This window comes from Eriocheir sinensis, chromosome 38 (genome assembly GCF_024679095.1).
Source record: "Eriocheir sinensis breed Jianghai 21 chromosome 38, ASM2467909v1, whole genome shotgun sequence".
Lineage (NCBI taxonomy): Eukaryota > Metazoa > Arthropoda > Malacostraca > Decapoda > Varunidae > Eriocheir > Eriocheir sinensis.
This window is the reverse complement of record NC_066546.1, coordinates 57,769-83,031: the sequence shown is the minus strand read 5'-3', so window position 1 is coordinate 83,031 and position 25,263 is coordinate 57,769. Positions and strand designations below refer to the sequence as shown.

Below are 25,263 nucleotides of genomic sequence, written 5' to 3'. Positions count from 1 at the left end.
TTAATGGCAGCTTATGGAATGTCAGTTGATGATTTAAAGAAATATTTTTCCTATGCCTCCATAAATGACGATGAGACAGTAATTCAATTTGCTGCTCGCCTCAAGGGGTACTTACAGCAACGGCTCAAGAAAGACGGTGCTGAGGAAACACTAGAAGGTGTGAAGGACCAAATTTTGAGTGCGCGGTACGTAAAATCCTGCCCAGATGAATTAGTCACGAGGCTCAAAATAGACAAGGTGAGGAAATTGGAAGTTATGAAGAAAATGGCTTATTCCTATTTTGCGGCCTGCGGTAGGACGAAAAAGCCTCTAGTTAAAAGCAATAGCATGCAGAGTGATGCCTCTGGAAGAAAGATGGCTTCCGGCGTCGCCACCACTGGTGCGATTAGCCGCCAGTGGACTTCAGCCAAAAGTAACCAGAATTATGCACCGCGTTCGAAATCTGGAAGTTATGGGCCGCGACCTAATCAGGGTGACTACTCTAAGTGGCACAAAAATGCTGCAGTAAAGGAAAAAGGTGTAACGCAGCATGGGAATTTTGGTAAAAAGCAGGGTTCGTCATCACATGTGCCTTCCGTGACCGGCCAGTATCGCGATGAGGCGCAGAATCAATGACTATTGGCCGGAGCAGCTACAAATCAGTACGATGATCGGTTGAACTTGAGTAAAGCTTGGGTAGGAGACCGAGAGGTTACAGTGATGAGGGATAGTGGTTCTACCATTTGTACACTGAGGCACAGCTTAGCTAGGAACCATGAATTCACAGGCGAACGGAGAAAAATATGGCTGTTGAATAGCGCGCCAGTGATAGCTCCTGAAGTCAAGATAAAAGTCAAGTCACCCTATTATACAGGCTGGACAATGGCGGTGACACTCGAAACACCGCTCTATGATTTAGTGATTGGCAACGTAAGGAAGGAGGTGCAAGGTGTCCGTAGTAAACGTCTGCAGGAAAACAGTGTCATTAGCTGAACGACAACCGCGTCAGTTTTATCAAGCAGCGTGGCTTGATATACAGGCAGATTATCTCTCCCTCTGGTGAAAATATATTGCAGTTAGTTGTGCCTGCGAGATACAGAGAGGCTGTTATCAAGTTAGGTCATAGCACTGCTCCAGGCGGTCACATGGGAACAGGCGGTGGCTGAGTCGTCAAAGTAACGGCCTCGTGTTCAGGAGGACGCGAGTTCAATCCCCGCCCGGTACCACCAAGCTGGGATTTTTCAGCCGCCGCCGAGTGGCTTAAAACTACCCACATGCTGTCCAGAAGACCACCTATCAACCCGGACTCTAGATTCTAGGATCAAAGATGAGCTCTGGGAGGGCAGCATGAGCCAATGCAAGATGGCGCCACTATAAACACTCGCCTGCGCCAGAACGGGCTGGGCCGACCATCAGGACCTACCGGAAAGAAGCCTTGGACCGACCATCAGGATCCACCGGGAAGAAGCCTACCGGCGCAATAGGCTGCAATGTAAAAAAAAAAAAAAAAAAAGCCAAGACACTCGCTCGCGTACAAACACATTTTTACTGGCCAGGGATAGGCCAGGGGGTATCTAGATTTGTGAGGTCGTGCGATGTATGTCAAAAGACTATAGATAGGGGAAGAGTAAAGCCTGCTCCCTTTCAGCCACTGCCCATTACTGACTCTCCCTTTAAGAGAGTAGCAGTAGATTTGGTGGGGTTAATAGAGCCCCGAGCCAGCAATGGCTACCGGTATATTCTTACGCTTGTAGATTTTCCCACGCGTTGGGCACAAGCAGTGCCGCTCAAGAATATTGAGACGCAAACTGTGGCTGAAGCTCTCATGAGCATATTTTGCCGAGTAGGTATACCCAAACAAATACTGAGTGATCGAGGTACATAGTTCACCTCAGGGGTGATGGAGGAAGTACTCCGTTTGCTAGCTTGCAAAGGGTTACATAACACGCCCTACCATCCCATTGGGAATGGACTACTTAAGAAAATGCTTAAACGCATGACTGCCGAATAACCCAAGGAATGGCCTAGGTACTACCTTGCTCCTCTGTTGTTCGCGTACAGAGAAGCCCCGCAGAGCTCCACAAGGTTGTCCCCGTTTGAGCTAATGTATGGAAGGTTTGTTAGGGGCCCGCTACAGTTACTGAGAGAGCTGTGGGGTGACAATGTTCCGGACCCGAACGTCAAAAACACGTACCAGTACGTGTTAGATTTAGGTGACAGGTTGAGAGAGACCTGTAACATTGCTAAGGAGGAGTTACTCAAAGCAAAACAAGTACAGAAAAGTTACTACGACCGGAAGGCGAAGTTGCGTAAGCTCAGTGTAGGAGAACAGTGCCTAGTTTTGCTTCCCACAGCGAGCAACAAGCTGTTAGCTCAGTGGAAGGGACCTTACGAGGTTCAGGAGAAGGTCAATGACCTTAATTATATTCTCCTGGTTGATGGACACCCTAAACGGTTCCACATCAACATGTTTAAACAATACTACCGGCCAGAAGCAGCCGCGTGTTGGTTTAGAGAAAGTGAGTATGATGATAAGAAGGTGAGGTGTCTAGAGTTAGTTAAAGCTCACTATTCTCAACCTCAGATCGTAGATGTGGGAGCGGCAGTAGTAATACAGGATGATGAGGACGGCGAGGCTCCTGTCACTGTCTCTTCTAGACAGACAGAGTCAGTGCATGACGTGACGTTGGGAGAAAAGTTAGCCCCAGAGGAGAGGAAACAATTAGCTTCGTTGCTAGAGGGTTATGCAGAGTTTTTTTCTGACAAACCTAAGATTGCTCGGGTACCAGAGTATCGAATCGAGTTGACGAGCAAGGAGCCTGTCAGACAAAGGCCTTACCAGATTCCTTTACGAATGGTAGACGCCGTAAAAAGCGAAATCAGTGAAATGGAGGCCGCGGGTATCATAGAGAGATCAAATTCCCCCTCCTGCAGCCCCATGGTATTCGTAAGGAAGAAAGGAGGAGGAATGAGGATTTGCGGTGATTATCGAAAAGTAAACGCAGTGACACGCGTAGATGCTGAGCCAATGTCTGATCCGCAAGCCATATTCGCTACTCTGGCTGATTCTAGAATGTTTTCTAAGATAGATCTGACGAAAGGGTTTTTCCAGATTCCACTGAGTGAAGAGAGTTGTAAGGTGACGGCTTTTAGTACACCTGGGGGCTTGTATCAGTACAAAGCCTTACCCTTCGCGATGACCAACTCGCCAGCAGCTTTTAACAAAGTCATGCACGAGGTCATGAGAGGTATGGAAGGAATGGAGCTTTTCGTGGATGACGTATTAATTAACTCACCCACATTCAGGCAGCATCTAGAGACCCTCAGGTTAGTGTTGGAGCGGCTCCGGTGCTACAACCTGACCATTAAGTCCAATAAGTGCTTGATTGGGCACGAAAAGGTGCCATTCTTAGGTCATGTCATTGGTGAAGGACAGTATGGGTGCCAGTTGGATAAGATAGAAAAGGTCAGATATGCTCCACGTCCTCAGACCGAAATTCAGGTAACGTCATTCTTGGGCTTATCTGGATATTACCGGGATTATATCCTCAGTTGCTCTGTCATTGCTGCCTCTCTGCATGAATTGTTGAGAAAACATGCACCCAATAAGGTACAGTGGACAGATGCGCAAGAGGAGGCCTTCGCGACATTTAAAAGCATGTTATGCAAAGAGCCCATTTTGCAGCTGCCTGATTTCAATAAGCAGTTCATTCCGCGTACCGATGCATCACAGGAGGGCGTTGGTGCCGTGTTGATGCAAGAGAGTAATAATCAGGTGTTTCCTGTATGTTATTACAGTAGGAAGTTGCGTCCAGCCGAGATAAATTACACTACGGTAAAGAAAGAGCTCCCTGCAGTAATAGAGGGAATCAAGAGATATTATTTTTACATATATAGGAATCAGTTCGTTCTCGAAACTGATCATATGCCCCTAGCCAGTTTGAAAACTTCTAAGAACGCAAATGCACGCCTAATGCGTTGGGCGTTGTATCTCCAGCAGTTTCAGTTCACGGTAAAGTACATAAAGGGACAAACCAATGTTGGGGCGGACTTCTTGTCGCGTCTGGTAGCAGAGAAACCTGATCAAGGTGGTAGTAAGGTGACAGGATACTGTGACCCCTGAAACTACACCTCACCCATCGTGAGTAGTGGGGCAATTCTGGAGCTGCCCCGTGTAGGTCACTCGGCTTCCTGCAGTCTCCCCGTGTTCTTATGTTCTTATGTTCTAACTAAGTGACTGAAGTGGATAGGTTAGGTGGCTCGGAGACTTTATGTTCGGATCTTGGGACCTCAGATTCAACTGAATCGAGGAACCAAATGACGAAAGTCTGCAGATTATGTGGCTTCCGAGGGTGGTTGGCGATGCACCCCTCCATCCGGCCATGTGTTTTCGAGCAGATAGGAGCTGTCATAAACCTTAGGTGGTGGAGTCGTAAATGTAACCCTGAAAAAGTTGGTTGGCCCGAGAGTTTTGCGGCATGCTTAAAATTTAAGTTGCATGGTATGGCATGGTGTGATAATGTAGGAAAATTAGGCAGATAGCCAGGAATTTATACGATAAGTTACACCATTTTACACCTACCTACCTCTGATCCACATCTGTCCCACAAATACTGTGTATACATACATAACACCACTTACATATTGTGAATAATTGTGGCGAAGTTCGCCAAGCCCGCTCTAACAGGTAATGGCGCCTAGTTAGAGAGTTTTCTCTCTAGTTTGAGTATTAACGTAAATGTTGAGGTTTTTCACTCACAGGCGAACCGTCATTTCCCTGAGCAGAGGTTAACTGACATACACCACAGTGAAAAGTGTGAGAACGTACTGTCAAGAACATGCTAGTTCTGTAGGTGCAGCTGTAGGGCATGTTACCAGTGTTGGCAGCGTAGCACGTAAAAACTTTTGTCTTCAGAAAGTTTTTACGTGCTACGCTGCCAACACTGGTAACATGCCCTACACCTGCACCTACAGACAAAAGTTTTCTTAGAGGGGGGGCGAAATGTCATGAATTCCTCATTCCAAGAATAGACGAGAGTGGAATATTCCGTGGAATTCCTCTCCCGCGGAAGATTCCATTATTCTTACTTTTCAACGGGTCAGTGCACAAGAGTGAGCGGAGCTTATTCAAATCATATTATCGCCTATTGCTGCCAATGCTGAAATATTCGTGGAATACATGACCCACTATTACTTTGTGCATGGTGTTAGATTATTAATAAATAATATCCCATAGCCGTCAGGGCATTGGTTAAGTGTTACGCAGAACAAGAAATGTCAGTTGTGGAGAGTGCTGGCATCTTGACCGCGGTCCGGGGCAGCTGGAGTGACCGTGGATCGGCGGCGCACCTTCTCTTCCTCTTGTAAACCACCCCCGCCGGGACGCATAAACCCGAACTGTATTATTGTTCGGCACCATTGGGTTAAAAGTGGTTGAAAAAGGCCGTAGAGTCATGTCATCATACTCAGTATCCATAATGGCCCCAAGACGCAGAAAACGATGCTTTTATGGATAACTAAGAAAACTGTGAGATTCTATGCTCGGCTTAAATAAACATAAGCTTTCACATTATATATGCAATTCTTAGTCTGACTATATAGAATTTCTCTCTCAGCTTAAGTTTTATTATTTCAGGATTTATTCATACACTACTTTTATTCTTTCTCTCTTTATTGTATATATGATTAGTTATGTAAAATGTATTAACAATAAATAACACTCTACTCTCTCCTCTAAATGTTCATCAGTTTTCCTCATGCGGTCAATTTCATCTTAAGCTTAGAAAAACGGGCAAACCTTCTTTATATTTACAAATACCACAGAAATCTGTAACCGACGCTCAAAAATTTTATTTCAATGCATGTACAATACTCCCTATCCTAGTGGCCACTCCCGTGTGACTTAGCATTAGCCACGTTCTGCGCAATATTTTGGGACAAATTTCGCGGTCGTGTTGGGTTTGGGTTTGGTAAGTGGCTCGGGCGTCGTCCCGTAACAAGAGGGGCTGCACCTCTGGGTTTTCCTGGCCCTCTTCTTGCGATAGATGTTGGCTGGCATCGAATTTTTCCTCTGCCAGCTCCCTTATTGCAAAGGCCACTTCCAAAGGTCTGCAGTATGCTGTTCAGCTGATTCCCACTTTTCACAGTCTTTATCCCTATCCTAGTGGCCACTCCCGTGTGACTTAGCATTAGCCACGTTCTGCGCAATATTTTGGGACAAATTTCGCGGTCGTTTTGGTTTTGGGTTTGGTAAGTGGCTCGGTCGTCGTCCCTTACCAAGAGGGGCTGCACCTCTGGGTTTTCCTGGCCCTCTTCTTGCGATAGATGTTGGCTGGCATCGAATTTTTCCTCTGCCAGCTCCCTTATTGCAAAGGCCACTTCCAAAGGTCTGCAGTATGCTGTTCAGCTGATTCCCACTTTTCACAGTCTTTAACCGTCTCACAGCAGTACTGAGGGCTGCCGCAGTGTCACTGTTGGCATATTTTTCGACCACATTTTGGAATGTAGCTACAAACTCGCCAACATCTGGAGACTGGTGCGGATTTTCATCTTGATTCTCGACGTTCACTTCAGGAGGCATTAGCTGGATCTCTGTGCTTTCCTGGGATTCCTGAACAGGAGAAGCACAGGCAGTTTCTTCTTTTTCTAATGTTGGCTCCAACAGTCCTCTAAAAAAGCCTTCGGGTGGAACTTTCTCGTCGCCTACTGCCACTGACGCCAGCCACCGTCTGTTTTCAGTAGTGGCAGTGAAGACTTGGGGCAGGACCGTCATGCTGTAGTCTGCACAGGCAGCTTGATGTTTACACAAGGAACCATTTTCCCCTGCAGTACACTCACAAAATCCAGTCACAAGATCTACGTCGTACTGAAGGGATGGAGTAGACTGGCTCTGGACTCTGTACTTTCCGTTACCTTGGAAGTAACCATTTCTAGAGGCAGTGTAGCCGTGCTTAATGATTTCACTCTCCGTCTGCCAAGCGCAACGTCCACCAGCCTCTTCTTCATGTAGCTGTCAAAGATTTCGGCCATGAAAATGATCAGCTGCGTTGCGTTGTATGCCTTGCATCTAAAAAAAAGAGAGAGAGAAAGAATAAATAGACAAGTAAGTAATGTTCTGCAAACACTTAAATGTTGATAAGGGGAAGCAACAGAATGCAACAGAATATTAGATTCAGGGGGGAACTTAATTATTAGAAAGGAAAATATGTTGTGTATGTGATTTACTGTAATGGAAACACTTGAATATAATAGGCAGTAATACCCTACTTACAATAATCACGGAAATCAAGAAAATTAAGGACATTGTCATCACTAGTAACGCAGATGAGTTTGTTGATGATGCGAAAATATGTAGAACAAAAAAAAAAAAAAGTAATAGAACACAGTCGAGCTTTACGAGAAGGCCTCCAATTGTACAACTAGTCAGTAAAATGGCAGTTTGAATTTCATGTTGATGTATGGTACTTATATTAATAAAACCAGCCATCACAAATAAGAAAGAAACATCCCTTGGCGCTTACCTATTAAGAACGACTTCCTTAATGATGCACATTGTTGCCTCACAGAAGTTGTTGGTGTGATGTCCACGTAGCACCGCACCTGCCCTGAACGTTATCGCCCACTCGTCACTCCTTTCCATCAGTGAGCCTAGATAGCTGAAATAAGAAAACAAAAATAGTTGTTAGACCTAAATACTGGGTGTTCAGAAGAGCATGGAAACTCACACGACCTTACATTAACTATTTACAAAAGGCCAGCAAACATCTAGACAGCTCGTGAAGTCTGTAGTAGTAGTAGTAGTAGTAGTAGTAGTAGTAGTATATAAATGTTATCAATTATTATGATGATTTTGAAAATATTAAAAAAAAAAATGCATTATCTGTACTTATCATCCATATTACGAAATCACTATTGTTATAGATATGATTAACATTATGGCAATATACTGTACCTTCTAAAGTTAGGATACTTCTCCGAAAGAGGATTAGCCTTGAATTTTCCCCATGACGTGAATAAATCGTTCTTCGTTGCTGAATATACGAGGCTTTTCACTATAGTCATAAGTTCCTGGCGATCTTCTTTCTTGATTTCGTGTCTCGAGTCCAATAGCCACCTCCATACTTGTTGTAGAAAATGAAAAATGCAGAGGAACTGTCGAGCTCCAGGCCAGGTTGCTGCTAGGGCTTTCCTCATGGCATCGCAGTTGTCAGTCATGAAAGTCTCCGGCGTGCCCTTCCATAGAAGGCCTTTTCTGCTACAGCACTCTTAACCATTTCAAAACCTGTAGATAAGAGCAAAGGTGATTAACTTCAGATATATCCAAGTATGCGTCCAGAGCACAAGCCAAGCTTCACAGAAATGACAGTTACCCTAGGTTTCCAACCGACCCTTTGTGTGTGCGTGTGTGTGTAAGAGAGAGAGAGAGAGAGAGAGAGAGAGAGAGAGAGAGAGAGAGAGAGAGAGAGAGAGAGAGAGAGAGAGAGAGAGAGAGAGAGAGTTAGTATGCAATACGAAGACCATTTCTATGTATTTCTCACACGCACAATATACCGATTACAAATCCACAGTCGGAGTTAACAACATTCAGTAAAAGGAAAATTGTCAGACTTACCTTTTTTCAGTGTTGCTTCATCTTGGGAAGATGTAAACAGCACTGCCAGTGGAGCAGCACCTGCTGGTCCAGCACAGAGGAAGGGAATAACTGAAGTGTTGAGTTGGTCAACACATCCCGTGGCATCCACAAAGATTACTTCTCCAGCTTCCCTAAATTTAATGTGGACTCTCTTCATAAAAGCTGTAACAAGTACTGCAGTAAAACTTCCTTCTGATATGTCCTCCAGTATCGTCACATCTGGGTTATTTGCGGCATACTTTCTGATTGCCTCTGCCATTGATAAGTTCTTCAGGCCACCATGTTCATTCTTCAGCCATTCGTCTCTCATATAACTGATAGCACGAGGCGATGGGTTTATAGCATGATTGGCCTGTCCAAATAAGTCATCACACAGCCCCATTTTTAGGACATGGAATCTTCCAGCCTGATTAGCAGTCATTCCTGAAAATTGAAAATTGAACGTATAGCAGAATGTGTTGTCCATGGTGCTCGCGCAGACATGAATAATGTACCTAGCTATTAAAATATTCCTTAAATCTATGTCACATGCAGTCTGAAGTGTTAAAATATTACACAGTCAATAGTGCAAGTGCACTAAGAGACACAACATAAAATGCTACATCAATCCTGCTTAGAAATTAGTATTTTCAGAACGAAAACGAAATGAAGTAGTCAGTGAACAATTAGTTACCGTACCTTGCTCAAAATACTTAATAAAAGTCTCCCTCGTTTCCGGAAGTACCCTAAGCTGGTTCAGAGCTTCTGCAGACTGTAGAGAGTGATTGTGCTGTCCCTTCAGTTTTACGAAGCATGGGTGTGTGGCCATCAGTTTGTCCTTCTTTACAGTGTCCTTAGTTATGAACCGAATGACAACGTCCATTGTTACAGGGCACCTACGAACAAGGTTAAGATGAATATCAAGAACAGCATAGATAAGAAATGGGGATGGTAGAAGGAGCTGCCTTGAGTACGAGAGGTTTGCAGTTTCCTTCATATAGTGTGTTAAAAATAACTGATATGTATTTTGAACCGCAGGGCATAGTAAATGTATCCTATTTATAGAACAAATTTTTAACAGGTACTTACCCAGTATATGTTCTCTTCTTTCCCAAGTGGCGAGCAGCACCATGATGACAAATTAGTATTTTATGAAGCAATTTTCTGCAACGGGCAGGATATACATGCTTGACGTTGAAGCAAGTGTTGGTTTTTCCCATGTATAGCTCCTTCCAACGCTGGAACTCTTCGTCGGTTTTCACGTTTAAGCGAAAATGCACTAAATCTTCTGTCTCGGTTAGAATGATAGTAGAAAAACCTTCGTCTTCGAAATCGAACACTTCTCTAGGTGTTGCCATGATGAAGTTTAGCCTCTGACTGAGTCCTCTCAGCAGTCACCACCAAACTGTGGCTGACCTGAGTGCACTTGACCTCATGCCGTCACTGCCCCTCCCTTGTTAATCCCCTTGAACCATTTCTATACTTCAATCATGTCTCCTCTAACTCTGCGTCTCCATTTAGGATCATTACTGCTTGACCTAAACAGTTTCTTTGGGATAAAGTCATTCTGAATTTCTTTTTTATTTTGAACAAAATTATTATATTCTTGATATAAATTTATAAAACTTCTAGAGAGACTGCTTGAATTAATTTCTATGCGGTCACTTCTGATGACCTCTCCTTGACCGAATCTGCTGTCTGGGGTGTTACCTGAACTGACCTGATCCTGACCTGACCTGACCTGACCTGAACTTGATGTCGTTAAAACTGTTAATAAGGACCTTGATGTAAACATAGCATATAAATATATCTCCACCATTAAATCAACGTTAGTAAAAAACAAGAATTTTGTAGATGGTACAGCTGGCGTATATAAAATTGACTGTAAAGATTGTGACCTTGTTTATATTGGAGAAACTGTTAGAAATTTAGAAACTCGTGTAAAAGAACATCTATATGCTTTTCGGACATGTAACCTGAATAATGCTATGTTTAAACATGCTTCAGAAAATAATCACTCTATTAACTGGGACGACAGTCAGCTATTGTATAAATGTAATAACTTTAAGAAACGTAGAATAATAGAGTCTGCATGTATACAAAAGTTTGATAATTTTAATCTTAATGAAGGTAATTTTAAGCTAGACCCTGTAATCCGTTCTTTAGTGATGACCTCATTACCCTCCCTAGGGAACTCAGGTCAACGTGAGGTGGATAGGGGTGGGGGGTAGACAGGACTAGTATGGGAGAATCAGGTAGACGTGACAGAGTAGAGTGTTATTTATTGTTAATACATTTTACATAACTAATCATATATACAATAAAGAGAGAAAGAATAAAAGTAGTGTATGAATAAATCCTGAATGATCATTAAGAAAAGTGCATTTATATATATATATATATATATATATATATATATATATATATATATATATATATATATATATATATATATATATATATATATATATATATATATATATAATGTGAGGCTTATGTTTATTGCAGCTGAGCATAGAATCTCACAGTTTTCTTAGTTATCCATAAAAGCATCGTTTTCTGCGTCTTGGGCCATTATGGATACTGAGTATGACGACTCTACGGCCTTTTTCAACCACTTTTAACCCAATGGTGCCGAACAATAATACAGTTCGGGTTTATGCCGCCGGGACGTCCTTCCCCTTACTCCCGCGCCACGTGTGTTCGTGGCGGTCTTTCCTGCCCTGCCGTATCCACAAGTCAGTTTGACTGTGTATTTCAGGCGAGGGAAGCGCTTGGGAGGTTACGAGAGGCGTGTTTGCTGTGTGGAGCACCTTAGAAGGTTACGAGAAGCGGCTGGAGGACTCTAACGTTGGGCGGACGGACCACGTGGCATCCAGGCGGGCTTCTGGCGCGCCCATCCACGTAGTTAAGTACAGTTCTTGCCTAGGATAATTTAATCCAGAATTAATTAATATTCATTATTTCCAGCGAGTTTTCCTTGTTGAGTTAAATAAACTTAAGAGCAGGTTCATCTGGTCTTTGCTTATCCTATGAGGGTGTGATTGGTCAAAAATAAGTAACTAGAAGGGGGCTGTGAGTCTGAGAACTCAATTCTCAGATAATTTATTATATATTTATATTGCTGTGTACATCGAGATCTTCAGAAGTCCAGACCTTTTTCAAGAACCCCACATAGCAGTAGTAATAGTAGTAGTAGCAGAAGCAGCAGTCGGAGCAGCACCAGCAATATTATTATCATTAGCATCGGCAGCAGCATTACCCTTGCACGGCTGGTAATGTCGTTTCAGAACCTGTCCGTCCTGCTGCTGGTGACGCTGGAGGTGGCGGGCGTCGCCTGGGTGTACGGGCTGCGCCGCCTCGCTGCCGACATACACTTCATGCTGGGCCGCTCCACGGGGGTGCTGTGGAAGGCGAGCTGGCTGCTGGTCAACCCGCTGTTCCTCGCCGGCGTCCTCGTGTACAGCCAGACGCAGGCCACCGTGCTCTCCTACGGCGACTACGTCTTCGGCACCAAGGAAACGGGTAAGTCTGGTGCAGAGCTGTAGAGTCGGGGTCGGAGTCGGGGTCGGAGTCGGAGAATCGGAGTCACTCATTTCCTAAGGAGTTCAGAGTGTTCTCTCTCTCTCTCTCTCTCTCTCTCTCTCTCTCTCTCTCTCTCTCTCTCTCTCTCTCTCTCTAGCATAGTAGTCAAGTAGGAGATGTATGTTGGAGGTATCTGGATGCGGGTGCGGGCGTGAGAGGGAGGGGGTGTTGCTGGTACGGAGTATCGGAGGCCCAGATCAACGTGGTCGGAGAACAGCACGGGGATGGAGAAACAATTGACACGTGGAGCTACCAGTCCTGACGTAAAGATGTGGTCCAGGGTACCTCCACGGGAGTGGATGGCGCCGCCAGTATCCCATCGTGTGAGTCGATATCGTCTGACGAAATCAAAGAGTCGAGGCCCATTCCGGTTCGGAGCTGGAGAAGTCACCAAGTTCAGGATGGCGGGCATTAAAATCACCCATGTACACAATGCCACTGAGTGTTGGAAGGGGCAAGGCCGCCAAGTTTATTCTTCCCGGGGCAGAATAGACATTACATAAACGAATCTTGCCGTGTCCCATCGCTACCTCCAGGAGTTGAAAGGTCATGTCTGCTTCAACGCAGGTACGAAGCAGCTGGTGTGGTACTGAGGAGTGTATATATGTGACGAGACCGTTTTGAACTGGGTGGCGTAAGAAACGTAGCCAGTAAGTGAGGGAGCTTGTCTGTCCCCAAAAAGAGGACCAACAAATGCCTCCTGAATGAATATGACTGTCGGGGAGTGCTTGTTAACATATCCCTTCAAAGCTGAGAGTCTTGCAAGATCTCTTAAACCGCAGGCGTTCCAAGAGATGACATGAAGCTCAATATTACGTGCGAATTCTACCCTTCGGTACGCGGAAGCCAGACGTGGAAGAGGTGGTGGGGCGCGCACAAACACGCTGTGCCCCGTCCAGGGGGGAGGAAGGTGTCAACGACTCCATATCCTTCTCTGGGTGGGAAACGATGGCGTCAAACTTCTCGGTAAGTGTGGTGACCTTAGCAATCATTGCCTGCTGCCCTTCAACAAGTGTGGTGAATGTGGTGTCTGTGGAGGCTTGTTTGGCGGCGAGATCAACAAGGCTAGTCTGGAGTGCATCACACCGCTCTGCGAGTGAGTTGCAACGAGTCGTTAGAGCAGCAACAGCCTCACGAAGCTCACGAATCTGTGTTGACTCAGAGGAGACAGAAGCTTCATATTGCGGGGTTTGAGGCAACGAGGCTGGCGGAGGAGGAGGAGGCGAGACTGCTGGTTGCCTCGCCGAGCGCTTGATACGGCCTTGCCATACATACATTAACTCCCTGCTTGTTACACCGAGGACACTTCCAGTTGATGTTCGTAGATGCGGACAGGTCGGGTTGTTCGGTGGCTGCGGTGGCTGAAGGTGAGACAGGAGGCGGCGGAGGAGCGACGCGGTGTGAGCAGGTGCGAGAGTCGTGATTACTAGCTCACCAAGCACATTTTTCTGATGCACTGCAGTAGCGGGAGATGTGGCCGAATTCCCAACATCGGAAACACAATGGACGGTCGTCACTAATCCTGCGGATGTCACAGTCGGGGAGGCAGGGGAGGAAACCGAAGGAAAAGCTGGAGGGAGGCGGATCAGTCAGGCTCCAAGAGACAGCAATGCGGTTGATAGGTAAACCGTCTTGACGAAAACGTCGGGCAGAGTAAACACCAGGGAGTTCCAGGGCGAGGGAGGGATCAACACCGACAGGGTACCGAGTTATCAGATAGTTAGGATATTTCTTGGGCCTCTCAGGGGAGTCTTGCACATCAAGAATGACAGAGACAAACTCACCCTTTGCTACTCGCTCCACGATGTCCTGGCGGCACCTTGCAATGAAGACGAATCGTGATGTCACAGATGCCACCTTCACCTCGGCGATATCCCGCTCAAGCTGGAATGTTTTCTTGACCTCCGCAAGCCAACGAAGCTTAGTCTCCACTGGTAAACGCTCCCTAAAAGCAAGCTTCACGTAATCAGCACGGGGAGCAAATGCTGGGAAGGCAGGTTTGATAGGAGCAGCAGCAGAGGTGCGTTGAAGATGCGGCGGCAGCAGAGACGGGGATGTGGAGGGTTCCCTATGTTTTGATGTCTCGGAAGCGGGTAAGTGTCTCGCTGTCACTGTCTGTTGTGTCACCCCTAGACCGCTAGCCCGGGTTGGCAAGGCGGGAGCCGTCAGGTTTGAAAGCAGCGGCAACAGAATCACTTGTCACTGATGAGGGTAGAAGTGGCCAGTGTCCCACGCTTACGTCCTCGTCGTCACTGAGTGCAAGATCCATCTGCACGTCAGCAACAGTGCCGGGGCCAGAGTACTCCATGTCGGCAACGATGAACTGCCGCAAAGGGCAAACAGCCACACGTCTTCACCCAACCGTAGGTTGGGCTAGACTGAGAGAGAGAGAGAGAGAGAGAGAGAGAGAGAGAGAGTAGCCTACAACATCACATCTAAACATTTACCTCACCACAAAGTCACTCTCTAGCCCCACGCGTCCCTCCCTGGCAGCGGTGGGCGTGGTGTTGTCCCTGGCGCCGGTGCTGCTGGTGCCCGTGCTGTTCCTGGTGGAGGTGGTCCGCAGGTACAAGGCGTCGGGGCAGCTGATGCACACCCTCACCAACGTCTTCGCCGCCTCCCACAAGTGGGGGCCGAGGGACGTGAAGCTCAGGCAGGAATACGACATCTACCTGGAAGACCAGCTGGGGGTGAAGCGCTGACCGTAACCCTGGAGACCATCAGCTGCAGGTCGGCCGCCAAACATATGTATAGACCTTGTATAGTCTGACACGGGTCGTATTCTTTAGCATTTCGAGTCCCAGGCACACTCATTAGTCACGGTTTTCATAGGCGTTGTGTGCATTGCATGGGGTAGTTTTATGGCCCTGGTGGTAGTCTGACTCTTCCTCTGTACCGTGAACCTAAAATACAACTCATAAGAACCCGACTGATTACCTTTTTGGCCACTTAAATTAATTTATGTGAGTCTGAAGAGTCGGATAATACGGACCTCAAATATGTCCGTTTGGGTGGGGTCCCGCGCCTCACCCCAGCTCTGCCACATCACCCCCAATACGTCACTCACTCATTTATCAGATATTCACTATTAAAAGTTGTGTGTTAAATATTCAGTATATATTAAATAAGGCTATATAGTGCTTTGAATGTGTTGCGTTTCAGGATAACAACAATGAACTGTATAAATTCCTTAACACATGGCAACGTTGCTCTTCTGATGTTGCCAGTGGTCAACAATACCAATGGTCATATTCTTAAATATTTCCGCTGCCAAACAAACATATTTGACAAGGATTTCACAGGAATTCTGGACATGTTCAAGGATAGCTTTATGACCATGGTGGCAGTGTGACCCTTCTTCTGTACCGTGAAACTGAAAGACACTCATGAGAACCCGACTGATCTCTTCGGCCTTTAGAAATAGTTGATGTGAGGGATGGAAGCGTCTGCCAACACCGACCTGTGTTTCCACCTTCAAGGGTATGTTTGGCAACGCTGTGGCGAGGATATCCCCGCGCGCTCCTCCCCAAAAACGAACTTCATAGCTGAGTCAGACTTCAGTATTTTTGCACCATTGAGTCTTTTTTTATGTCTCGTATTCTCTTACATTCTACCGTAGATTTTTCCGTAATGTCTTTAATAAAAACCGTATCAAAATGTTTCAGCAGAGCTGCTTAATATATCGTCATAAGGTAAAGACTTGCACTCTAATGAGTTGATTTCCTTTCTCAATATATTTTGTGTATCAATAACAAAATTACTCCTAGACATCCCTTCTCTTTGAATAATACTATGTATTATTTGAACAAAGGTCATTGCAAACTGTTTCAGCACTTTGTAGCACGACTTTACATTATTCATGTCGTTAGAATGAACATTTTAAGATATGCTGTATTAGGCTACTCATACCCATGTTGCTGCCACACACATAGATAATTTGCATTAATCTACTTCATCCTTGACACTAGCAGAGTTTGTATTCCCAAGAAACTTTGAGGAAGCCCAACAGAAAACGAAAGTTTTGCGATACTCAGCCATCAACAACAACAGCTCAAACCGAGTTGCTGGCCGAGCAGTTAAAAATTGTGATAGTGGAACAAGAATGCGAGAGGGAGCGAACCGCTGAAGCCGTGAAGCTGCTTCAGGTGCAGCAAGGATGAGAGAGAGAGAGAGAGAGAGAGAGAGAGCAGCAGCGCAGGTGAAGGTGCTGAACTTGAGGGAAGAGGCAGAACACCTGAAGATCCTTCTCCTTCAACAACAACTAAAAATAGGAATGTGTATAATACCAAATAAAAGAACACAGTGTAATTGTTTTTATTTCATTTTATTTATTCTAGACCATAAAGAGGTTCATTAATGATACAGTGTATACAAAACTCGGACCATTTTCATAACTGCTTTTCAGATAAACTTATCACAGTTTAAGTTTATGTGGTTAGTGTGCCTTTGCTGAATAACCTTCAAATCTTTCCTTTCTAATCAATGACATTGCAAAATAGTTAAAGTTAACTGTGAGAGAAGTGACTAGTGAGATCATTTGGGGCAACGAATGCAAATATTCCATAACTGGATAGCCTATTTCTAAATTTCTCAGCCCATCAGAGACTAGGTAGTTGGTGTCTGGAAAAGTAATGTATACAGACCGAATGTCTTCCACATGATCTAAAGAAGCATAATTTAGAAAGAAAAATGTAAGTGTTTTAATGTCACAAAACAAGATTGTCCATACATAAAACTTCTATCTTACATTCCGAGAAATGTTTTTATATACACAGATATACACATACTGCTACACACAGATAATTTGCATTAACCCTTGATTGCCTCTGTGGTGTAGTGGTCAGCGTGCCTGGCTACTACTCAGTGGGCCAGTTTTCGAATCCCGGTCCAGGCAGCCAGCATGCAGCTCACCTAGCTGTTCATTCTCTTGCATAGGCTCAGGACTCTCAAAAGTACTCCCTGATGATCTGTTTCCGATTAAAGCGACCCTGCAGTGCTTCATTATTACCATGCCTTGCTTGAACAAAGTTCTCTATGACATTTAGACTATTATTTTGTAAGTTCTTATTTACACCATTTATGTCCTCTTCCATATCAAGCCTTGTCTTCACATCAGTATTGTGTAGGATTACTGAAGCAACAATAATGGCCTTCGTTGTTTCCAAGTCGGTTCGTATACTTTTCCCCAGGTATGAGAAGCGACGCTTGAAGACTCCAAATGCCCTTTCAATCGTGTTTCTTGATATGACTAGCATTGTACCTTTCCTCTTGAGGGCCATTAGGGAACAACAATGGGGTCAAAATAAATTTTCTATTGGAATATCCATTGTCACCCAAGAGATGGCCAGGCACAATGCCATCTTGTAAATCATCATGAATTATACTATTTTCAAAAATCCTTGCATCATGGACACTGCCGGGCCACCTTGAAACAATATTATAAAACAACAAGTCAGGTCCACAAATGGCTTAATGTTTAATGAGAAATATCCTTTCCTGCACCTGAATATTTCTGAGTCATTACGGGGTGGTTTTACAATTTTAATGTAGGTGCAGTCAATGCAGCCTACAACACCAGGCATGCCAGCAATTGCATGAAAGTCCTCTATAACTCTGTGCAATGTATTTCCAGTGGGAGATGTTACATACTGGTGAATAAGACCAGCTATGGCACGTGCAACTCTGGCCAGGCACTGACTAACTATCGTTCGAGATACATCAAAACAATCTGCAATCACTACTTGATGACTTCCACTAGCCATAGCTGCCAGAGCCAGCAGGACCTGCAGATGCGGTGGCACACGATAACCTAGAATAAGAAGAAAACATTACACAGTCTATGTTATGAAGTTACAAACTAAATAAAGTACAACATGACTGCAAGGCAGCCATATCTTTAAGTGAAGATGGGCCCAGACATCCTCAACCAAGGGCTGTCAAATTCAGAAATTTAAAGTACCAGAAAACTGGTCATGAGTAAGGGAATTGAAATGTTAGATATACAATATTTGTGCATATAACAAATATGTATATGCTATAACCCCCTCATGCAAGGTATAATCTTGTCTTTATGTCTCACACACCCATGGGGTTTTAGGGTGGAGAAGGAACAATGCGATATATGGCCTTAAAATTGGGTATTACCAGCGTATCAATCTAAAATGATCTCAATATATGAATAGGCATGTGGCAGAAAATATCCTTATTAGAGGGTTTGGCAGGGAAGTTATTTCTAAAATTTGTAGTTTTATTATGGGAAGGTACCATTTCAGGCAAAGAGTTAACAATCTAATATAATTGGTTACCTCTTCTATCAGCAGAATCTGGAGGGCGATCTCCATTTTGAGAATGATGTCATTGACAGACTATTTCTTCAAGCGGAATCGCTCAATAAATTTTCCGTCACGCATTGCGACGAATGGGTTCATTCGGTCTGGTACGACTCGGTGCTCCGTCGCAGTGTATTTTGCCCTAGGGGTGCTACTGCTCTCTGACCAGCAGCAAACTCCTCCCACACCTGCCTAGGGTTGAACATATTCATTGCTCTGAAAGAAAAAAAAGTATTGTTAAAACCATTGCTTCACAGCAGCTTCACAGCATATTACACACCCAAAAAATGCTTTGCTTATTATATTGTATAACACATCATTATCATCATCATTTCATCGACGCTTGCTCCTAGGAGCTCCCACCAAGGGATGGCCAAGGCAGAAGAGTTTCCAACTTTCTCTATCCAGACACTCCCTCCTTGCCTGCTCAAAGTTTCTCAAATATCTTTTCCCCCTCTCCCTAATGTACTCCTGCACCCTATCTCTCCATTTCACTGGAGCTTGTAATAGAAGTAGACTGGATAACTACGGATACACCCCATTTCGTCACCAGTCCAGTTTGTCACATGCCCGGTTCACCAACAAAAACCCATTTCGTCACCAATGTGAAATCCGTTTCGTCACATCAAATTTCAACAGGATGATTTTCTCATTCAACGCTGAATCCAATGAAACTGTCAATGAGAGCTGTCTGGCGGAAAGTGCAACAGGTTGGCCTGGCGATTGCATATATAGAGCGAGAACCAGTATACGATTTTGTACGTCAACTCCTTGGCTCTTCCCTACCTGCCTTAACGACATATGTGACCAGCCTTTAAAGAGCTCCAGGAAAAATCACAACAATGCGAACCTACAAGAAAATTAACAGATTGCATAAGGCAAACATGGCTTGATAACACCGTCTGGTCAGTGGGCAAGTGGTGGGCGCTCTCATGTTCTTAAGAGTTGCTTGTAGAGGGGTGGTAGAAGACAGGACCAGTCCAGTCACAATATACATATTAGCCCAGATTCATTCACAGCGCCTGAAATATATAGTTATATTTTTATCCCAACTTTTTATGGCTGGGTATCTTTAAATGCTGTCTTTTTCCCTCGACGGTGTCATAACTTCATTGAATAATGAGGTGGGTGGCCAGCCCTGGGGTGGCGTGAGCACCAGGCCTGTGCCCTGCCGTGGCCGCCACAACCACAGGCCAGGCAGGGTGGGTGTGGTGGCCAGGAAGCCAGACGTGTTCCCTGCTCCCCGTCCTTTCGTCTCCCTGCACCCCGCCGTTCCTCCCCGTTCCCACACGGTCCTCGCCACACACAGGCCAGAAAAAGGAGCAAGGGATAGAAAAAAGCGGCAAAACAACGAAAATAACACAATACGATTCTTTTTTCAGCACAGTCTGCATGCGGGTTGGCTGCTGTGAGGCCGCACTAATAAGAGAGAAGCTATCTTAGCTATCCGCATTATTAAGAATGTAACCTTACAAAAACGGTGTGAGAGGGATAATATAATCATTATAATGCTTACCTTTGTAGAATTTAAGGTGAAAAGATGCGGGGAGGTCCAACACTGTTGACATCCAGACGGCGGTGCTGCTGTGTATGTTTAAAATATCAGGGCAAAAACCAACGTCTTTACAAACTAAAAAAAAAAAATATATAATAATAATTTCAGTAGAGTTTGCGATATAATATTAGTTGTAAATATATTATGGTACTTTCAAATACATTTACTTATATATTAACAAATATAACGCTGTATTTATTCGTAAAATATGCGAAGGGGAGATAAAGATATCCTGTTTTCTACCCCGCGGAGTCAACACTTTTCCCACCCCATCCGTACCCTCACGGGGTAGCGTAAAGCAACCCCAACCACATGGGGACGCTTTACACTATGGTTTATGACCACGGGTAAGGGATGGGGACGGGATGGGAATGGGGAAGTCTAACACTATAGCCGTATGCCTCCGGGCCGTGACTCTTGCACGTGCCGCCGCAGGAATAAAGACAGCCGTTGGTCTCCCTGCTTGTGTCTCCGGGCCGTGACTTGCACGTGCCGCTTCAGGAATAAAGACAGCCATTGGTCTCCCTAATTGCGCTTCCGGGCCGTGACTCTTGCACGTGCCGCTTCAGGAATAAAGACAGCCGTTGGTCTCCCTGCTTGTAACCACCACCTCCTGTTGTCCGGCGTTGTCTCCAACGTGTCAAACTGTACAGGCCATCAACCTAACATTATTACTGGCAACTGGCACTCAAAATTCATCCGTTGCGTAGTGGTTAGCATGCCTAGCTACGAATCCTCTGGCCAGGGTTCGAGTCCTGGCTTGGGCAGTCGGCGTGCAGCCCACCCAGCTGTTCATCCTCCCTTTCTGGCTGGTGGATAAATGGACACCAGGGGAAGCCTGGGGGAGGTAAACTGTGGTAACCCGGGTGTCACACTGGCCCTGTGTCCCGGGGTGATGGTTCTTACCCACCACAGGCTCAAGGGCAATGAGACGGAGATGAACACTGGGGCCACGGCAGTTATAGTGTGTGCCTCTACCACTATATTTTTACCTCACGAAATACAAATGTACGGCGGAAATAGTGATCAGGTTCTTAAAAACATGTCAGAATGTCATAAATAATTATAGTTTCGTCCGTCATATCACGAGTTACCTTTAGCGAAAACGTAGCGCCCATCAAAGGCTTTGTTCCGCCGTCTTCTTGTGTATTCTTGGAAAAGTGGCACCGGCGGCGACAGGCTGAGGCTGAGGCACACATTCTTAACCCTTTGACTGCGGATTCCCTACAAGATGACATCAGCAGGCTACAGGAATGGGACAAAAATTGGCTGCTACAATTCACTGAAGAAACATGCAAAACCATGCACCTTGGGAGAGGATGTCCAGCATACCAATACCACATGGGAAACACTCCACTATCCACCACAGAGCCAGAGAAAACCTGGGACTGTATCATACCAGGCTACCAGTGAAGGGATATCCAGCATACCAATACCACATGGGAAACACCGCTAACCACCACAGACTTGGGACTATATGTTACCAGGCTACCAATGAAAACCAAATCCGTGCCAATCGCAGCAGACGGGTTAACCGTATCGGACTTCTACTACGACTATTCCCCAAGGCCACAGAGAAGATTGACCGGGCTTTCATGGGTGATATTCCCCAAGGTAAAGAGAATGAAAGGTAGGTTCACCATGGCAGCAGGCGAGGTACCTAGTAAATGTGTCTCTTCTGCGCATGACGTCAGGTGAAAGGACTGACGCCGGGATTATCAGTCAATCCCTTCCCTCTTCCAGCGAGGAAAGCAGGCTTCGTGGACCATACGGTATGACCAGTGACAATGAGTGTCTTTGATGCAGCGCGCGAAGCGGCGAGCGGGAAGGAAATGAGCTTTTCCTCTTTCTTCACGAAGAACAGGTGATGCCACCTCTTCGCCAATATCTTCGCACATTTAATGATTTATTACAACATTTTTCCATGTTGCTGTATTATTAATTTGGTATAAGAACAATCTAAGTTTTCTGGGCTTTATATAAAAAGTCATACAATGCGCTAAACAATATTTAATGTTTATTCAAGACTTCACGGTTCGTATAATAATATAAGCGCCGCCCAACCAGCATGCCCCGCCCTTCACACAGTCTCAACTATTCACAACTGCTCTCGTTCTTGAGCGTTTATAGGGCTGTCCCTTCGAACCCTGGGTACCAGCATGGAGGGTGCTGGGATGAATTTTAAAGTGACAGGCTCCGGCCTCCGGCAAGGCCTACGAGCAAATCTTAGTGGCGGCTCTGACGTAGATAGCCCGCTAGACTCTGTTGCCACGTCTCCAACTGACCTCGCACACCATGCCTCTCTCTCTCTCTCTCTCTCTCTCTCTCTCTCTCTCTCTCTCTCTCTCTCTCTCTCTGTGTGTGTGTGTGTGTGTGTGTGTGTGTGTGTGTGTGTGTCTCTCTCTCTCTCTCTCTCTCTCTCTCTCTCTCTCTCTCTCTCTCTCTGTGTGTGTGTGTGTGTGTGTGTGTGTGCGAGAAAAGTGTGGGTGTACTCTCATTCGGGGAGTACGGTGCACGACAATGCATAATAATAATAATAATAATAATAATAATAATAATAATAATAATAATAATAATAAACCTCTTTTAAAAAATGCACCAAGACTCTTTACCCCTTAGGTGGTATGGAAATAAGGTCAAAGTGTAATATTTTAATGTTCTTAGCGACCACTCCTTCCCCATTCCCTGGCCATCCCCAGCGGAACTTCACCATTCACCTGGATGACTCGCATCAAAATTTGCTTAACGGTCCTGGCATTCCATATACAGGTACAGTCTCCATATTTTATCATAATTATGCCATATGGCTGATATTGTATGGCAGATGGCAGACACACACCAAAAAATGGCAGAAATGCGATAATTAAAGCAGGCAGAGCAACTGGCAACTGCGGTGTGTTGGGTTGACTTGAGCTGACAACGCCGCGGTGGCAACTCTGCCAAGTGTTGTACAAATTTATTTGTATTCACTCACAGACAGAGAATCAATCATAAAAAACATTTGTTTTTATACTAGAGTGAGAGAGAAACAGAGAGACACGGGGAGAGAGAGAGAGAGAGAAGGGTGTGAGAGGCACGGTACGCGAGGTCAGTTGGAGACATAGCACCAGTGTCTAGCGGGCTGTCTACGTCAGAGCCGCCACTTAAGATTTGCCGGACTATAGGGGATGGGGGGTGACGTCAGCAAGGTGCGGTCCCGCGCTCCGCTCTTGTCTCCTATCCCCGCTCTGCGCTCTGTGTCTTCTTTTTCTCACCTCCGTGTGCCCCACTGTATAATGACTTACCCTTGATGACATTACGGCTTATAGTACTGCCCTTCTTACTGCTTTTTCATTCATTCATTTGGTGTTAGATACTGTACTTTGTTGATGAAAACATGATGCTGTCTTATATCGTGCTTATTTTTCAAGAAAAAAAAGAACCGTACTTAGTTTATTTCTTAAATGTTAATGGTAAAGAAACACTTCACATGTACATCATTATTTTTTATTTCTCCCTATGTCGGGGCCTTCTCTAACATGTGCAGGTCCCGATAAATAGTCAGGGCAGTTAGGTAACTGGAAAGGAACAGCACCATCCTGGAGCCGAATCTTCATCAAGCTAGCGCCAAGTTTCCTTCCAGTTTTCTCAAAAGTGCGTTGCCTCTCGCATGATGTCCTCGGGCCTAAAATATATAAAATATATAGAAAAATTGAATTTATAAAAGTAATAGATAGATAGATAGATGGATTAAAGATTGATATATATATATATATATATATATATATATATATATATATATATATATATATATATATATATATATATATATATATATATATATATATATATATATATATATATATATATATATATATATATATATATATATATATATATATATATATATATATATATATATATATATATATATATATTATTCCTTAATGAAGGCTGTTACGCTGCTGCTCTGCAGTAAATGTATCGGTGAGCTCGGTAATAACCAGCCGCTCACAGCAGGGCAGGGACGGACGTCCGTCACGGTCGACGACTACTTTATAAATGAATTCTTTCACTCCGAAGGGCGCCCCATGCATAGTTGTTGGTGATTTTCGACTGCAAGTGACATATAATTCCTCAAAATAGATATACTGAATTATATACTAGGCGATATAAGTTTTTAGGAAAGTAACGAGTGTCGGAGCAGGTTCCCATTGTATAATGTATGGGGGGGAGAGATCCTCTCGCCGTGGACTCACTTGTCGTTCTGCCGGGGTGCGGTACGGTATGTTGGATTGGTCACTCTTTTCAGATCGGTCAAAATATCTCGCCACACCGCCGGTCATCCTTACTACGTCACTCTAGACATGCGGGAAGCTTACTTTCAAATAATGTTGGATGAGGAAAGCCGGGATCTGACTACCTTCAGCGACGGTGTCACACTATATCGTTTTAGACGGTTACCTTTTGGCCTTAACTGCTCTCCCGCTATTTTCTCCCGACGAATGGCTTCCATGCTCACCCCCCTTCTGCAAAAGGGATAGGTACGCAATTACCTAGATGATCTGATTCTGTGGGCTCCCAGTTTCCCCGAATTACTGGAAAGATTAAAGCAACTTTTCAGTCTTCTCGCTCATAACGGCGTAAAACTCAATCTGAGCAAATGCACCTTCGTGTTGAAAGAAGTTACTTTTCTGGGCCATCGCATATCCGCGGCAGGAAGTAAGCCAGATCCTAAGAACATTGAAGCCGTAGCTAAAATGAAAGCCCCGACCTCAGTAAAAGAAGTGAGACGTTTTTCCTGGCAATGTGCGGGTTCTATAGGAAACACCCCTCTTTAGCCAAGATTGCCGCCCCTCTCACTAACCAAACCCGTACCCGGATCACGTTCAATTGGACCGAGGAGAGCCAGCAGGCTTTTGAAAAACTAAAATCGTATCTTATGAACGCCCCCGTCCTTGTCAAAGCTCATGTAGACCAGACCGGATTAACCAAAAAAAATTAAACCTCTACTTAAAGTTTCACGTAATCTTGACTTTAACTGAGAGTTGGCTGAGTGGTTAGCGTGCTGGGATAGCATTCATCACGCCATTTACAACAGTGGTTCCCAAATAGGGGGGCGCGATTTCATCTGCAATAGTAGCAGTTTTACACACACACACACACACACACACACACACACACACACACACACATGAAGGAGTAACACCGTTTGAATCATCCTC

General features: G+C 44.8%; 2 protein-coding genes and 1 long non-coding RNA gene across 3 annotated transcripts in view; 1 reads left to right on the top strand and 2 right to left on the bottom strand.

The window, feature by feature from the left end:
- LOC127008790 (sodium-dependent nutrient amino acid transporter 1-like) overlaps positions 1-15,273 on the top strand; it is a 64,865-nt gene extending 49,592 nt beyond the window's left edge. The window contains exons 7-8 of the mRNA XM_050881190.1: positions 11,881-12,115; positions 14,669-15,273. Coding sequence (XP_050737147.1) covers positions 11,881-12,115; positions 14,669-14,877 — 444 coding nt within the window. The 3' untranslated portion in view covers positions 14,878-15,273. The remainder of the gene's footprint in view (positions 1-11,880; positions 12,116-14,668) is intronic.
- On the bottom strand, positions 6,903-8,210 carry LOC127008510 (uncharacterized). Its single transcript, XR_007761102.1, has 3 exons — positions 7,931-8,210; positions 7,500-7,634; positions 6,903-7,045 (listed from the first exon to the last, which is right to left on the bottom strand). It is a non-coding gene; the product is annotated as an uncharacterized LOC127008510 (long non-coding RNA).
- Positions 8,473-10,944, bottom strand: LOC127008509 (uncharacterized). Its single transcript, XM_050880625.1, has 2 exons — positions 9,290-10,944; positions 8,473-9,034 (listed from the first exon to the last, which is right to left on the bottom strand). Exons 1-2 carry the CDS (start codon positions 9,720-9,722, stop codon positions 8,553-8,555), a joined length of 915 nt encoding a protein of 304 aa, XP_050736582.1. The 5' UTR covers positions 9,723-10,944; the 3' UTR covers positions 8,473-8,552.
- Positions 15,274-25,263: the final 9,990 nt, after the last annotated feature.

Excerpts from the sequence above, each read along its gene's own strand:
- LOC127008509 (XM_050880625.1), bottom strand. The coding sequence starts at position 9,722 with ATGGTGCTGCTCGCCACTTGGGAAAGAAGAGAACATATACTGGGTAAG. Across the intron at positions 9,035-9,289 it reads TATTAAGTATTTTGAGCAAG|GAATGACTGCTAATCAGGCT; the intron begins GTACGGTAACTA and ends TTCAATTTTCAG.